Source organism: Trachypithecus francoisi, unplaced genomic scaffold, assembly GCF_009764315.1.
Source record: "Trachypithecus francoisi isolate TF-2019V2 unplaced genomic scaffold, Tfra_2.0 Contig00090, whole genome shotgun sequence".
In the NCBI taxonomy this organism is placed as follows: domain Eukaryota; kingdom Metazoa; phylum Chordata; class Mammalia; order Primates; family Cercopithecidae; genus Trachypithecus; species Trachypithecus francoisi.
The window spans coordinates 932,931-950,444 of NW_022680471.1; the positions used below are offsets into that span (position 1 = coordinate 932,931).

At 43.8% G+C, this 17,514-nt stretch overlaps 1 protein-coding gene across 2 annotated transcripts in view; it reads right to left on the reverse strand.

The window, feature by feature from the left end:
- Window positions 1–17,514, reverse strand: part of UBE2G2 (ubiquitin conjugating enzyme E2 G2) — a 34,309-nt gene that overhangs the window by 13,484 nt on the left and 3,311 nt on the right. The window contains exons 1-3 of one of the 2 annotated variants that reach the window (XM_033233032.1): window positions 16,680–16,880; window positions 5,941–5,976; window positions 5,801–5,846 (exon numbers count right to left, since the gene is read on the reverse strand). In XM_033233032.1, coding sequence (XP_033088923.1) covers window positions 5,801–5,846; window positions 5,941–5,976; window positions 16,680–16,722 — 125 coding nt within the window. In that variant the 5' untranslated portion in view covers window positions 16,723–16,880. Of the gene's footprint in view, window positions 1–5,800; window positions 5,847–5,940; window positions 5,977–16,679; window positions 16,881–17,514 lie in introns of those variants that run through there. The other variant, XM_033232953.1, reaches the window with a different exon arrangement.

The following is a 17,514-nucleotide window of genomic DNA, read 5'->3' on the forward strand; positions in this document are numbered from 1 at the left end:
TGGCCTAAGGATAGGCATAGATCAATGGAATGCAATTCAGAGTCCAAAAATAAATCCTTGCATTATAGTCAACTGATTTTTGACAAAGGTGCCAAAATTAAGCAATGGGAAAAGAATTGTCTTTTCAAAAATGGTGCTGAGATAACTGGATAACCACATACCAAAGAATGAAACAGACTCCCCACTAACTCACATGAAACTAACTCAAAATAGATCAAAGGCCTAAATGTAAAAGTGATAAAACACAAAACTTCTACAAGAAAACATAAGAGAAAATCTTCGTAACCTTGGGTTATATACAACACCAAAAGCATGCTCCATGTAAGAAAAAAATGCAAAATCGCACTTCATCAAAATTAACAACTTTTTAGTTTCAAAAGACTCTATTAAAACAAAATGGAGAGTTGCAGATTGGAAGAAAATATTTTAAAATCCTATGTCTAATGAAGGACTTGTATCAAAATATATTTTAAAAACTCTTAGGCCAGGCGCGGTGGCTCAAGCCTGTAATCCCAGCACTTTGGGAGGCCGAGACAGGCGGATCACGAGGTCAGGAGATCGAGACCATCCTGGCTGACACGGTGAAACCCCGTCTCTACTAAAAAATACAAAAAAACTAGCCGGGCGAGGTGGCGGGCGCCTGTAGTCCTAGCTACTCGGGAGGCTGAGGCAGGAGAATGGTGTGAACCCTGGAGGCGGAGCTTGCAGTGAGCTGAGATCGCGCCACTGCACTCCAGCCTGGGCGACAGAGGGAGACTCTGTCTCAAAAAAAAAAAAAAAAAAAAAAAAAAACTCTTATGTCCCACCAACAAAAAAACAACCCAATATAAAAATGGCAAAAAGTTCTGAAGTTCACCAAACAAGATACATGAATGGCCAATAAGTCCATTAAGAGATGCTCAACATCATTAGTCGTCAAGGAAATTCAAGTCAAATGTGTAAGCAGACCGCACTTTACACCCACAAGAACAGCTGTTATCAGACAACAGCAGTGTTGGTGTGGAAGTGGAGAAACTGGAACACTCATACACTGCTAGTGGGAATGCAAAATGGTGAGCTACTCTAGAAGATAGCCTGATAGCTTCTTAAAACATTGAATGCAAATTTACTCCACACCCCAGCAATTCCAGACCTCTATATCTAGAGAAATGAACCCCATGTCCACACAGACAGTGTGACATGACAAGTATTTACAGCAGCATTTGCTCAAAAGAGCCAAAAAGTAGGAAGCCCAAATGTCCATCAGTTGGGGAATGGAAAAGGAAGGAGCTGCTGATACTAGTATAACGTGGATGAATTGCAAACATGTTCTGCCAAGTAAAAGAAGCCAGGCACAGATGATTAGACAGTGAATTCCACACACAGGAAAAGTCAGAAAAGGCAAATCTATAGTCAGAGGAAAGAGTAGGGATTGCCTGTGGGTTGGAATGGGAACTGACTGCAAATAGGCTTAAGGATCTTTCTGGAAATATTCTAAAACTGGATTGTGGTGATGACTGCAAAACTCTAGAAATTTACTAAAACCACTGACTTCTATACTTAATGCAGGTAAAACGTACAGTATGTAAATTATCTCAATAAAGCTGGTTAGGCTGGGTGCCTTGGCTCCTGCCTGTAATCCCAGCACTTTGGGAGGCTAAGGCAGAAGGATCGCTTGAAGCCAGGAGTTTGAGACCAGCCTGGGAAACAGAGCAAGACCAAAGCATTTTAAAAACTAGCTGGGCGTGGTGGTGTGCGCCTGTGGTCCCAGCTACTTGGGGGGCTGAGGTGGGAGGATTGTTTGAGCCTGGGAATTGGAGGCTGCAGTGAGCTGTGATTAGGCCACTGCACTTCAGCCTGGGTGACAGACCTAGACTATGTCTCCATAAGAAAGGGAGGGGTGGGGAGGGAAAAAAGGAGGGGAGAAAGGAAGAGAGATAGGAAGGGAGAGAGGAGAGGAGAGGAAGGAAGGATGGACAGACGGTTCTAGACCTATTACTCTAGAATTTGCCTTTACCATTTATATCGTGTACATCTTTCCATGCCAGGATGAAAATTCCACCTGAACTGTTTTAGAGCTACATGGCATTACTCTATATAGATGCTTCATAAATTATGTGGAAGAGTGATGTTTCCTTTTTTATTAATGCAATGAATGTGGCAATGACTTCTTCATATAGGGAACTTTGTAACACTTTTGTTAAGAAACTGCTATGGTGAGATTACATACAATACAAATTACAAACACCTATTTTATTATCTCGGGTTTATTTCAGCAAGGCATAATACTGTCAAGAGATGCTCTGTGACAGTCTTCAGTCAACAAGAAATCTGGACATAAAGGGAGGCTGCTGTGCCCCTGACACTTGCCCCCAGTGTGAGAAGGGCTCCCGGTAGAAGTGGCAGCATGGGAACCCTCAAGCTGGCTGCCGTGAGCCAGATGGAGAACCTGGGAGCATCCATCCAAACACACCATTCAGTAAAGGAAGGTCCTTCTTATTTTACCACAGCCTCTAGAACCACTGGTCTGGGGAGGTGACAGCAGTCAGGCACGAACCATCAGGAAGGTCACTATGCCAGCTGATCTGAGAATTCTGGGGCAGGACACAGCAGACAGCAAGGGCCAAGGGACTCCATGGCTTGTCTGGCCACTGGGGTTGAACAGCTGTCTAGGGCTCCTTCCATCCTACAGAAGTACATCAGTAAAAGAGGGCACCCACCCTCTCTGCAGCTGCACCCACGTCACCATGGCTTAGTGGCAATGGGGTCACAGGCCACGGACCCCAGAGCTGGGCAAGACCTGTAACCATCTGTCTAGAAGATGCTGATGAACCTCTCTGTTTTGATCCAAAAAAGTGAAAGAGAGGCAAAGTGACTGGGCCAAGAGCAGCAGGCCATGCTAGCAACCACAGCCACAGTGGCCACATCCCCTGGTGTGCCGCCGTCCCAGCCACGCTTGATTTGACTGCAGGCTGAGACTCCTCCATGAGCTCAGCAGGGTCAGCAGAGTTATTTCCGGTGTTTAAAGATGCACCCTGAGGACTCTCATTATTTAGTCCTCTCATTCACTAATCTGTTCCATTCTCTATCCTAATCCCTCAACCCTGATCTTCCAAGGTAAAAATTTCAGTGCATCTTTGACATGTCTGTGTCCTCAGACAAGGGCCCTAATATATAAAAGGCACTTAGTATTTGTTGCTTAGATATCTAAAATGACATTTTCTTCACTGGCCCTTAAGGCAAGCACAACAGCAAAAACCAACAGCCATTAGACTTCCGTGAGGCAACCCCGGGTTTTAGAAAAACTAGGGTAGAGAGGCGGCCCTGGAAGCCATCAAAGAATAAAGAGAAAAAGAAGAAACCTATCACCAAGGAGTAAAGACTTAGCCAGATGTCTGCCAAAACAGCAGGGTGAGACAAACCGAGGGGAGGACAGTTAATTCCCTAATAGGCGTTTTAAGTGCACTTGTAAACGGCCTCTTGTTTGTGAAGGGTCTGGAACAGGACCAAAACCCACAAACTCACCAGGATCTTCAAGCAGGGGAATTCCACACTAATGCAAAAAGCCTTGTTCAAACACAAAAGTGCTCTACCTAAAAATAGTTCTAATTACTTTTTAAGACAGGTTTTCAAAATATTGGTTTAATTTTATACTGTTTATTTAAAATTGGTAATAGTTACCCTAATAGATTTTTAACAATGAACATTTTTTTAAAACCACACTGGAAGGCTCAACTGTTCCTTTAATGAGCTTCCAAATAGGCGTACTGAGGAGCCAACATCCCCCAAATACTGCAGACCTGACAGGCGTCTTTAACCTCTACACAAAAACAGGCCTCCCGCTACTCTGCACCCCTGCAGCAGGCATGCTGCCCCGCTGGCTGAGTGCAGGTGCGCCTGTGTTAACACATGAAACAAGCAGGTTACACATCAGTTCACGTACATGATCTCCTGCTTCTACAGAAATAAAAAGAGCTGCCCCGATACAAGTACACAGCCCCACAGTTCAGTAATAAGGACAGTGCAGGCTGTGGGACTCGCCATTCATCTCATAACTGCCTTGGAGGCCACATTATACACAAACACAGATTCCAGAAACCTTCAGACACAGAAAAAACACATGCCATAGGCCCAAGCAATTAGGATATTACAAATGATCAGGAAATGGCAGGCCTGCCGTACCATCTGAATAGTGTTTGATGATTTTTTAAAAACATTTTGTTTATCCAAAAAACTAATTTTCATATCAATTTAACCTCCACAGACAACACTTAGCTGTGATTTGTTTCTCAGACTAACCCATAGAGCATTAAGAATTAATGTGATCTGGCCAGGCGCGGTGGCTCAAGCCTGTAATCCCAGCACTTTGGGAGGCCGAGACGGGCGGATCATGAGGTCAGGAGATCGAGACCATCCTGGCTAATACGGTGAAACCCCGTCTCTACTAAAAAAATACAAAAACTAGCCGGGCGAGGTGGCGGGCACCTGTAGTCCCAGCTACTCGAGAGGCTGAGGCAGGAGAATGGCGTAAACCCGGGAGGCGGAGCTTGCAGTGAGCTGAGATCTGGCCACTGCACTCCAGTCTGGGCGACAGAGCGAGACTCCGCCTCAAAAAAAAAAAAAAGAATTAATGTGATCCAAGCAACTGGCAAATTCCAAAAGCATAATGGAGTTTAAGGTCACATCAAGCCAGAGCTCATACTTGTTTCACAGCCCTCACTTGCTGGTCCTTGCCCTCTAGAGCACTTCTCAATGCAACAAAATCCAACCCGAAACCTTTCTGCAAATTAAAAGACCTCACTAATGAGAAAACAGAGACTGGGCTTGGCGCTGTGGCTCAAACCTGTTATCCCAGCACTTTGGGAGGCCAAAGCAGGGGGATCACCTGAGGTCAGGAGTTCGAGACCAGTCTGGCCAACATGGGAAATCCCTGTCTCTACTAAAAATACAAAAATTAGCCGGGCATGGTGGTAGGTACCTGTAATCCCAGCTACTAGGGAGGCTGAGGCAGGATAATCGCTTTAACCCAGGGGGCAGAGGTTGCAGTGAGCCGAGGTCACGTCACTGCACTCCAGCCTGGGCACCAACAGTGAAATTACATCTCAAAAAAAAAAAAAAGAAAAAGAAAAAGAAAAGAAAGAAAACAGAGACTGATTACAAATTTCAGCTTCCTAAATTTTACTTAACCTCACTTTGCTGAAAATATACTAAGAATGGCCAAAAATTGCACATCTAAGGTAGAAAGAAGAAAAAGCAAAGTGAGTCAAGGTCATAGAACACTCTAAAATCAGGGGTCCGTGTGTTTCTCTTTCCAAGCAACATCACCCTAAGTTAAATGCCATGAATCCCAGAACCATGCTGCTCACTTACTTGGGTCAGACAGAATGCAAAGCCAATAAATCCAGACGAGGCAACAGAAAAAGGAGAAGCAGTACAGGAAGACATAAACTGGGAGGAAAGGAGAAGAAAAAGAAGTCCTGGCCCAAAGGCACGGCAGGCAAGGCTGCACTAACATGCCTGTTGTGATCAGACACACCTTCGAGGACCCTTTTCTCGTCAAAATTTCAGACCTGTAGGGACCACTTCTGGAAGCCAAAGCCACCTACACCATTTGAAGTTAATTTGATTAAAGTCATTTCTTTTGGATCAACACTCAGGTTCTTCTCTGCTTTCAGACCAGCAGCCTAGAGAAGAGCTGGGCATTATTGGAGAACTCAGTCTTTTTTTCAGGTGACGCTTTTGGGCACAGTCACACTGCTGATGTGATTCTTACATCTGACTTCCAGCAAAGACCTAAAAAGTACACATAAGATTAACTTACATGATCAATGCCTCCCATTCAAAAAAATTCTCTTCATTCATGGGGCCTGTAGGGTGAGAAAAAATTTCACAACATTTTAACTTTGAAGGAACTTTGGCAATTAAAAGTAAATTATAAGGAAGTTAACTTTGGTACCTTACCTGCTACAATTCCTTCTGGAGGATTCAGTGTTAATTCTATAAAATTAACAAGTAAAACCATTACCAAACAGAATAAATGTTACAATGTCATTTTAACAAAACACCTTTACAAAATATATAAGCCTATAAACCATAGAATATGGATATTAACAAGTGAAAATTCTGTTTGCCCAAAGTGAACACCTAGTACAATAACGGTTCTGATAAAGACCACACAAACGGTTTTTTGGTTTTTTTTTGAGACAGAGTCTCACTTACCCTGTTGCCCAGGCTGAAGTGCAGTGGCGTGATCTCGGCTCACTGCAAGCTCTGCTTCCTGGGTTCACGCCATTCTCCTGCCTCAGCCTCCTGAGTAGCTGGGACTACAGGCGCCTGCCACCACGCCCAGCTAATTTTTTGTATTTTTAGTAGAGACGGGGTTTCACCATGTTAGCCAGGATGGTCTAGATCTCCTGACTCAGCCTCCCAAAGTGCTGGGATTACAGGCATGAGCCAGCGCACCGGCCCAAACAGTTCTTTATACCAACAAAATACAGACTTTCATTTTTCTTTTTATTTTTACTAATGCAAAAGCAAACATAAGAGGTACAGTGTCTTTCCAAACTGTTCCGGCTGGTTACTTTGTTGTTTAGTTTTGAAACAGGGTCTCACTCTGGTTGCCCAGGCTGGAGTGCAGTGGGCAGAGTACCGGGGAAAATAATAAAACAGTAAGCAAACATACAGAAAAAAAAAATCAACAAAACCAAAAAGTGGTTCTTTGAAGAGACAGAAAATTAATAAATCCTTGCCAAATAAATATAAGGTATAAGGACTGAAAAAGAAAGAAAACTCATTATTCACAGATGCTACGTCCATATACACAGGAAAGCCCCAAAAAATCTAAAGATAATTAGTAAAAGTGAGTGACTCTAAGTTTCCTGAGGACTCCCTAGCCATGGGGAAGTGAGTCAATTAAACCTCTTTCCTTTATAAATTACCCAGTCTCAGGGAAGTTCTTACAGCAGTGTGAAAACAGACGAATACGGTAAATTGGTACCAGGGTGCTGCTATAAAGACAACCTGAAAATGTAGAAGCAACTTCGGAACTGGGTAGCAGACAGAGGCTGGAACAGTTTGGAGGGCTTAGAAGAAGGAAGATGTGGGAAAGTCTGGAACTTCCCAGAGACTTGCTGAATGCTTTTGACCAAAATGCTGATAGTGACACGGACAATGAAGCCCAGGCTGAGGTGGTCTGAAAAAGAGATGAGGAACTTCTTGGGAACTGGAGCAAAAGTCACTCTTCTTATGTTTTAACAAAGAGAATGGTGAGATTTTGCCCCTGCCCTAGAGATCTGTGGAACTCTGAACTTCAGATGATCTGAAATTGGAACTTGTGTTTAAAGAAAAGCAGGGAGTAAAAGTTTGAAAACTTTGCAGCATGACGACGCAATAAAAAAGAAATACCCAATTTCTGAAGAGAAATTCAAGGCAGCTGCAGAAATTCACATAAGAAGGAGCCAAATATTAATCGCCAAGACAATTGGGAAAATGTCTCCAGAGCATGTCAGAGATCTTGGCAGCAGCCCCTCCCATCACATGCAGGGAGGCCTAGGAGGGAAAAATGGTTTTGTGGGCCTGGGCCAGGCCCAGCCCCGCTGCTACTCTGTGCAGCCTCGGTACTTGGTGCCCTGTGTCCCAGCTTTTCCAGCTCCAGCCATGGCTAAAAAGGGCCAAGGTACAGCTCAGGCTCTTGCTTCATAGGGTGCAAACCCCAAGCCTTGGCAGTTTCCACGTGGTGTTGGGCCTGTGGGTGCAAATAATTCAATAACTGACATTTGGGAACCTTCACCTACATTTCAGAGGATGTATGGAAACGCCTGGATGTCCAGACAGAAATCTGCTGCAGGGGCAGGGCCCTCATGGAGAACCTCTGCTAGGGCACTGAGGAAGGGAAATGTGGGGCTGGAACTCCCAGAGTCCCCACTGGGGCACTGTCTAGTGAAGCTGTGAGAAGGGGACAACCATCCTTCAGACCCCAGAACAGCAGATCCACCAAGAGCTTTGCACTGTGCACCTGGAAAAGCCGAAGACACTCAATGCCCACCATGAAAGTACCCGAAGGGGGTGGGTGCGGGAGGGCTGTCCCCTACAAAGCCACAGGGGCGGGGCTGCCCAAGGCCATGAAAGCCACTCCTTGCATCAGTGTGCCCTGGATGCGAGACATGGGGTCACAAAGGAGGTCATTTTGAGCTTTAAGATTTAATGACTGCCCAACTGGATTTCGGACTTGCATGGGGGTCTGCAGTCCTTTGTTTTGGCCAATTTCTTCCATTGGAAATGGGAATATTTATCCAATGCCTGTATTTCCATTGTATCTTGAAAGTAACTAACTTGCTTTTGATTTGACAGGCTGCTAGACGGAAAGGACTTACCTTGTTGCAGATGAGACTCTGGACTTGGACTTTTGAGTTAATGATGAAATGAGTTAAGACTTGGGGACCTTGCTGGGAAGGCATGATTTGTTTTGAAATGGAATGGAATGGAATGGTTTTGAAACGAACGTGAGATTTGGGAGGGGTCGGGGGAGAAATGATATGGTTTGGCTTTGTGTCCCTACCTATATCTCACCTTGAATTATAATCCCCAAAGTGTTGAGGGAGGAACCTAGTAGGAGGTGACTGGACCATGGGGGCAGTTTCCCTCATGCTGTTCTCATGATAGCGAGTTCTCAGGAGAACTCATAGTTCTCTAAGTGTGTGGCAAGTTCTTCCTTGGTTTGCTCTTCTCTTCTCCTGCTCTTCTCTCTCCCATCCCCTTGACAAGAGGTCTGTTTCCCCTTCTGCCATAATTATAAATTTCCTGAGGCCCCCCAATTATGCAAAACTGTGAGTCAACTAAATCTCTTTCCTTTATAATTACCCAGTCTCAGGTAGTATCTTTATAGCAGTATAAGAATGGGCTAATATATCCGTCAACCGTTTGATGAACCCACATCCTGCTATGAACAGGGCCTACACAAAGAAAAATTATTTCACTCAAAATGCCACTAACACCTGCTGAGAAGCCCTGATCCAGGGAACAGAGGTCCTGAAGAGACCCAAGCGCTGTCACAAGGGTGTGCCAACACCCAGCAGTGAGAAGAGACAGAGTGGTAAGGAGGGGCCAGCAAGGCAGGTCAAAGTCAAGTGCTGGCCCCAAGGGCCAAGTGCATTAAACATTTCAGGGGCGGGTGGGAATTGAATGTGAATGAGATCAAGTACCAAGCAGACTAAGACCTTGGATTTAACAAGACACACCCTGATGGTCTCCCTTTGCGCCTCTTCGTATGGAACAGATCAGGAGAAATAACCACAGAACCCAATTTGCCAGGCTTCCTACACCAAGTCATCTAAAATCTAGTCCCATTCTTGTGTCTCAAGCCAAACCGCCTAATTATAAGAAAAAAAATAACAGATTAAGGCAGACAGACTGTGAACTGCTAAGCAGGTGGGGTGCGGGAGAAACACAATGTCAGTGGGCAACTAAGTAGAGGCCTGGCAGTAGAATACACAAAAGTTTTACAAATCACTTTCGTGGAACTATGAAGAAGAGCTCGTACCAAAGAGAGTTGGCTTTATTCTTCATCTGGAGTTCCCCTTTGGCGCTCCCCTGTGTGACACCCTCCCTTAGGGAGGGGAAAGGGTGGTCTAAAAACTGCAGCTCCAGACCTGCTCCTGGCGATGCAGGCTCTGCACAGAGACCTGCCCCAGGTGTGCGCTGACCTTCCCGCCAGCTTTGTTATTCAACAGTGGCCTCTACTGGTCAATAAAGAATTGCAGCAATAAAGAACTGCAGAGTTCAGAGGCTGGAGAGAATGGTTCTGGACACTTGATTTTTTCCGTTTTGTTTTTTTGCTTCCAAAGCATATACACGCACACACAAAATAATATACAGCTTCGTGTTTACTGATAAGAAACAAGTTCAAAAAAAGATACGAATCTTAGTATCAGGGCAATTTTCAGAGGCCATTCCTTGCCACTTAAAAGAGTGGCTTAACAAATAGCCACCACACAGTGAAATATAAATTTAACCTTTGACCCAGCAATTTCATTTCTAGGAATCCATCCCACAGATAACACTGGTGAAGATAAAAGATGTATACACAGGCTATTCATTTCAGGACTATTTGTAAAAACAAAAAGAAATTAAAAAGGACTCGAGTGTCTTATCAACAGAGGACCAGTCAAATTATGATACATATACCAGTGGGATACTTTGCAGGTATACATACCTCTACATGCTAATACAGAACAAACTCCAGGACATATTACATGAAAAAAACAAGGTGGAGAAAAGTGTGTGACTAGGGCCTTTAATGAAGTAATTAAAATTAATGTGGTCATTAGGGTGGACCTTAATCCAATCTGACTAATGTCCTTATAAGAAGAGATGAGGACACAGGCATAGAGGACAGGCCTCAGAAGAAACCAGCCCTGCCTGCCCTATTCCTTATCTTGGACTACCAGCCTCCAGGACTAAGAGGAAATACATTTCTGTTGTTTAAGCCATGCCCACTTTGTGTAGAGCAACCCTAGCAAACCTAGTGCTGAAACAACTGCACTGCCATTTACAAATAATTTACAAATAAACCTTGGCCTTTATCTCACACCATGTGGAAAACTTTATTATATGGATGCCAGACCTAAATATGAGAGCTGAAACTATAAAACATCTAGAAAAAATCACAGGAGAAAATCCTACTGCCACCTGACGTTTGGCAGCTATTTCTTAAATAGAACACAATAGCAAGAAATATTTTAAAAGTCAATAACTGAATTTCATTGAAATAATAAAAACCCTCCTTTTTTTTTTTGAAATGGAGTCTCTGTCACCCAGGCTGGAGTGCAGTGGCGCGATCTCAGCTCACTGCAAGCTCTGTCTCCTGGGTTCATGCCATTCTCCTGCCTCAGCCTTCTGAGTAGCTGGGACTACAGGTGCCTCACACCACGCTAGGCTAATTTTTTGTAGTTTTAGTAGAGACGGGGGTTTCACTGTGTCAGCCATGATGGTCTTGAACTCCCGACCTCGTGATCCGCCCACCTCAGCCTCCCAAAGTACTGGGATTACAGGCGTGAGCCACTGCGCCCAGCCAAAGAACTCATAAAACTTAAGAAAATTGGCTGGGCGCGGTGGCTCAAGCCTGTAATCCCAGCACTTTGGGAGGCCGAGGCGGGCGGATCACAAGGTCAGGAGATCGAGACCATCCTGGCTAACACGGTGAAACCTCGTCTCTACTAAAAAATACAAAAACAAAACTAGCCAGGCGAGGTGGCAGGCGCCTGTAGTCCCAGCTACTCGGGAGGCTGAGGCAGGAGAATGGCGTAAACCCGGGCGGCGGAGCTAGCAGTGAGCTGAGATCCGGCCACTGCACTCCAGCCTGGGCGACAGAGCGAGACTCCCTCTCAAAAAAAAAAAAAAAAAAAACTTAAGAAAATCAACACAATTTTAAAAGGAGCAAAGACTCAAGTCGCTTCATCAAAAATGACACATGGATGACAAATAAACACATGAAATGATGCTCAACATCATGAGTCTCATGGAAACGCAAATTAAAACCCCAGTAAGGGCCCGGGGCGGTGGTTCATGCCCTTAACCCCAGCACTTTGGGAGGCCAAGGCGAACTCCTGAGGTCAGGAGTTGGAGACCAGCCTAGCCAACACAAGGAAACCCTGTTTCTACTAAAAACACAAAAATTAGCCAGGTGTGGTGGCAAGCACCTGTAGCCCCAGCTACTTGGGAAGCTGAGGCAGGAGAATTACTTGAAGCCAGGAGGCAGATGTTGTAGTGAGCCGAGATCATGCCACTGCACCCCAGCCTGGATGACAGAGCGAGACAGTCTCAAAAAAAAAAAAAAAAAAACCAATAAAACCCCAGTAAGACTGCTATACACCCAATAGAATGGCTAAAATTTTTAAAACTGGATGAGCACAGTGGCTCACAGTTGTAATCCCAACACTTTGGGAGGTCAAGACGGGCAGATTGCTTGGGCCCACAAGTTCAAGACAAGCCTGGGCAACATGGTGAAACGCTATCTCTACCAAAAATACAAAAATTAGCTAAGCGAGGTGGCATGTGACTGTAATCCCAGCTTCTGGGGAGGCTGAGGTGGCAGGACTGCTTGAGCCTGGGAGGCAGAGGCTGCAGTGAGCCATGATTGCACCACTGTACTCTAGCCTGAGTGACAGACAACCTGTCTCAAAAACAAAACAAAACAAAACACAACTGGTCACGCCAAGTGTCAGCGAGGAGGTAGGGCAATGGGATCACTTAATACAGATGCTAGCGAAATGTGAACTGGAGGAAAACAGTTTGGCCATTTCTTTAAAAATTAAACATACACTTCCCATTATAACTCTGGTTATTTACACAGGTGAAATAAAAGCATATATCCACAGAAAGACATGTACACAAATGTTCATAGCAGGTTTATTTCTAATAGCCTAGACCTGGAAACAATCCAAATGTCCATCAACAGGTAAATATATAAATAAATTGTAGTCTATCCATGCAATGGACTACTACTCTGCAATAAAAAAAGAACAAAATACTGACACAGGCAACACCACAGATGAATCTCAATATAATAATGCTGAATGAAGTAAGTCTGATAAAAGTAAAGTACAAAACAACCTACATGGTAAGCGAAAGTAGATGGGTCACCACCTGAGAACTGGGGCAGAAGGGAAGAAGGGAGAGATTAATTAAAAAGGGGGCAGGAGGAAACTTTTGGGGATAATAGACACATTCATCACCTTGACTGTGGTGATAGTTTCATGGGAATACACACATATCACAACTCACCAAATTGTATGCTTCAATATGTCAGTTTACTATACGTCAAGAGTACCTCAAAGCTTTTTTTTTAAGGTGGCTGGGGAAAAAATGACAGCATAAAGGCTAAAAAGATGAAGCACAAACAGGGATAAAATAATCATAGCATATATAACCAACACAAGATTAGGGGTAGAAAAAGGGATGGGATTATATAAAGAACTCCTACAAGTCAATAAGAAAAAGACAATTCATCTAAAATTGGTTTTAAAAAAAATGAACAGACATTTCACAAAGGAAAAAACATGAATGGCCTATCTACATGAAAGGATGCTCAACTTCATTCAGAATCACAGATGTACAAATTAAAACCTCAAGATACCACATCATACTCATCAGATCGCTAAAAACGAAATACAGTACACCACTAAGGTGTCAGCAACCATGATCAGCCCTGGGAATGATCAGCTGCTGCTGAAAGCAATACATACTGGACAACCACACTGAAAAACAGTTTGGCATTACCAAGGAAAGCTGATTATGAGTGTTCTGTGACCCTGTGTTACGACCCAAATGTGTTCAGCAATACACATATTCAAAAACATTCACAGCAGCATTATTTGTAAAAATAAAAAACTGGAAATAACTCAAACGTCCAACGATTGAATGGATGAATTGTGGCTTATTCACAAAATGAACTACTACTCAACAGTGAACATAAACTAAGGCCACAGTTATGCACGACTTAATGCCATTTCAGTAGAGGACAGGCTGCATACACAAAGAGGGCCCCCTAAGATTCTAATGGAGCTGAGAGATTCTGATCACTAATGAAGTGTGTTACGTTTTGCCTGCAGTATTCAGTACAGTCACAGGCTGCACAGGTTTGCAGCCTAGGAGCAACAGGCTCTACCATATAGCCTAAGTGTGTAGTAGGCACTACCATTTGGGTTTGTGTAAGTACACTCTAGGATGTTTATACAATGATGAAATCATCTAACAACACGTTTCTCACTACCCTGGCATTAAGTGACACGACTGTAAATGCTTCAACACACATGAATTTCAAAAACAAGGCTGAGCAAAAGATTTGATTCACAGAACACATATTGTATAATTCCATTTCTACTAAGTTCAAAAACAGGTAAAAGTAAACAATATGTTAAGTGGTATATATAAAGAAAAGAAAGACTTATACAAAATTCAGAAGGGCAGTTAAGCTTTGGTGGTGGTAGGAAGGAGCACAAAGCCTTCCAAGTTGCTGCCACTGTTCCATTGAAACTGGTGCCATGGACACAGACATTCGTTTTATCATTTAATCAGAACATACACCTTTTCTATACTTCTACATATACAATATTCTTCACAACAAAAGTTTTAAAACTGGGCAAGACCCTGTCTCCACAAAAATAAAGTTTTTAAAAACTAAAAAGGGGACATCATGGGGAAACACGACAGTAATAGGAAGGGACAGACTGGGTCTGGTGGTTCAGGGAGGGCTCCTCACTGTAGCAGGGAGGGCACAAGTGATGAAACCAGCCAGGGAAGGAAAGTGTCACTGCACCCAGGAGCCCAGGAGAGGAGCATATCAAGCCCGGAGAGTTAGGGGACAGCAATTAGGCCAGGAGGGCTGGAGGAGAGGGAGCCAGGGGAGAGCATGCAGTCACACGGGGCACTGTGAGGACTCTGGTTCTGCTGCGACAAGGGTCCTGAGCACGGCGGCATGATCACTCTCTGCCACACTGAGGGCAGAAGAAAATGTGTCAAGAGCAGGAGGTAGAGGACCCAGCTGGATTCTAGGAAAGAATCTAGGCTAGAGGTGAGAGGCACTTGGACCAGCAGGGAGCAGCGAGTGAAGGTTGGGATGAAGTCTGAAGGAAGGACACCAGATTACACATGGCTATAAAAGAAAGTGAGGTGTTAAGGACATTCTAAGGATTTTAGCCCAACAATTGGAAGAACAAGGCTGCTGTAAGTGCAGAGGGGGGAAGGTTGTGTGAACAATGACAGTGGAAAACGCAGGAGCTCAGTTTTAGAGCTCAGTTTCATACACGTAAGTTTTGGGTTCTAATCCTATCTAATAGGAATTAAATCCTATCTAACAGGAATTAGATACTGTACTGGGTTAGTGTCCCCTGAAAATTCAGGTACACCCAGGCTCTGTGACTGTAACCTTATTTGGACCAGACTGGGTCTTTGAAGATGTAACTGAGTTAAAATGAGGTCATATCAATTAGGTGGGCCCTAAACCGAATTACTGGTGGTCTTGTAAGAGAGAATATGGGCACCAATGCACACAGCGGGAAGATGGCTATGTGAAGATGGAGGCAGAGGATGGAATTACACTACCTCAACCAAGAGAACACCAATAAACGCCAAGGAAGACCACCAACCACCATTAGCTGGAAGAGGCAAGTAAGGGTTCTCCCCTCGAGCCCTCAAGAGGAAGAATGACCCCATCAACACCTTTATTTCAGATGTCTGGCCTCCAGAACTATGAAAGAATAAATTTCTGTTATGCTAAGCCCTCTATGGGTAGCACTTTGTATGGCAGCCCACTTCTACCTGGGTCTATCTCTGATACTCCTAGGAAAGGCTGGATGATGAATAAAAACAGGACATCAAGACAAGACAGCAGTTTAGAACAATTGAGTTCTTTCCCGGCTCTCCTTTTCCCGTTTGTGAACCTAGGCAAAATCATCTTGTCTGTTGCTCAATTCCACAAAATCTGTAAAATTAGGGGGCCTGAACAGAATCATAGCCAAGGTCCCACCACCTCTAAATTTCTGCAGTTCTATGACTATTCCCAAATACAATAAAGTGGGCCTGAACATCTATCCGAATCTATCTAAACCCCTTCTATGTACAGATTGATTCTGTCAAGTCCACCTTTATACTGGAATGTGCTACCTTAAAATACGTTATGAGGACAAACTAGACGTTAAGACACACAAAAAATAAACACTAAATTTTATCACATTATTAAGATACAGGAAAAACAAAGCCCCCTCAATAACATACTGTATTCATCTTCTGTCACTGCTGTAACACAAACTACCACAAATTTAGTGATTTAAAACAACATTCATTGATGATCTCAGAGTTTCCAAGTGTCAGAAGTCTGGACACAGCATGGGCCAGCTAGTTCTCTGCTCAGTCTCACCAGGGCTGCCACTCCAAGTTCATTGAGGTTGCTGACAGAATTCAGTTCCACAGGGCTGTTGGCCTGGGGTCATTCTCAGCTTCTTGAGGCCGCCCACCTTCCTCAGCTCATGGCTCCTTTCATCTTCACAGCCAGCCACAGAAGGTGGAGATCCTGTCATATGTTGAATCTCTCTGACCGCCCCCATCCTGCCTTCATTGCCTGCGTTTCAGCCTTATGTTATTTGATCCTCCAGGGTAATCCAGAATAATCTCCCTCTCTTTAGATCAGCTGATTAGTAACCTTACTTACATCTCCAAAGGCCCTCCACCGCAGTACTAGAAAGTGCTTGAATAACTAGGGCATGGGAATCTTAGGGAGGTATGTTTAGAGTTCTACCTTCCACACATAGTCCAAACTTCCATGTTAACATGTGAAAACACACAATACACTTCTGTGACAAACCTTTGGAAATCAACTATTATTTAGGTTTTATTACTGCAAACTAATTGACAATTGAAATAACAGATGAAGCTTTTGTCAGGACAGTAAAAGGGAGAACACATCTTTGTTAATGCAAATATCCTTAGAAAATACAAGTTCAACAACACAAAGACTGGCCTGAAGCAGCAGCCTGAACTTAATTTCCTATGCAGGGGTTTAATGATTTTCTTCTCAGTAAAAATGAGAAAATGGCTGCTCACAGTCTAGCCTCACCCTAGAAATAGGACTAAAATAAACCTAAAACAGAGACACAAACACAAACCAGGACACCAAGAAATGGTAGGTGTTTACACATTTGACCCACCAGCCAGGTTTCCCACGAGGACACAGAAGTAACAGTTTACCATATCCAATCCTCTGTTCTAGTATGAACGTTGTCAGAATCAAAATGGAGTCACTTTCGTCAAACCCTGACAACACGGAGGGAGGTCAAGATGAAGACAGAAAAATCAGCCAGGTGTAGGGGCACGTGCCTGTAGTCTCAGCTACTCAGGAGGATTAAGTGAGAGGATAGCTTGAGCCCAGGATGTCAAGGCTTGCAATGAGCTGTCGTTGTGCCACTGCACTCCAGCCTGGGCGACAGAGTAAGACCCTGTCTCAAAAAAAAAAAACAAAAAATTATTTGCCAAAATATGCTTAATTTTTATTGCTAAAAAATGCTAACAATCATTTGAGCCTTCAGCAGATCATAATCTTTTTGCCGGTGCAGTCTTGCCCGGATATTGATGGCTGCTGACTGATCAGGGTGGTAGTTGCTGAAGGCAGGAGTGGCTGTGGTAGTTTCTGAAAATAAGACAATTAAGTTTGCCACAGGGACTGACTCTTTCACCAAAGATTGCTCTGTAGTCTGTGATGTTGTCTGACAGCATTTTACCCATAGTGGAACTTCACTCAGTATTGGAGTCGATACCTTCAAACCCTGCCGCTGCTTTATCAACTAAGTTTATGGAATAGTCTCAATCTTTTCTTGTCATTTCAACAATGTTCGCAGCATTTTCACCAGGAGTAGATTCCATCTCAACAATCACTTCTTTGCTCATCTATAAGACTCAAATCCCCATCTGTTCAAGTTTGATCATGAGATTGTAGCAACGGAGTGACATCTTCATGCTCCACCTCTAACTGCAGTTCCCTTGCTA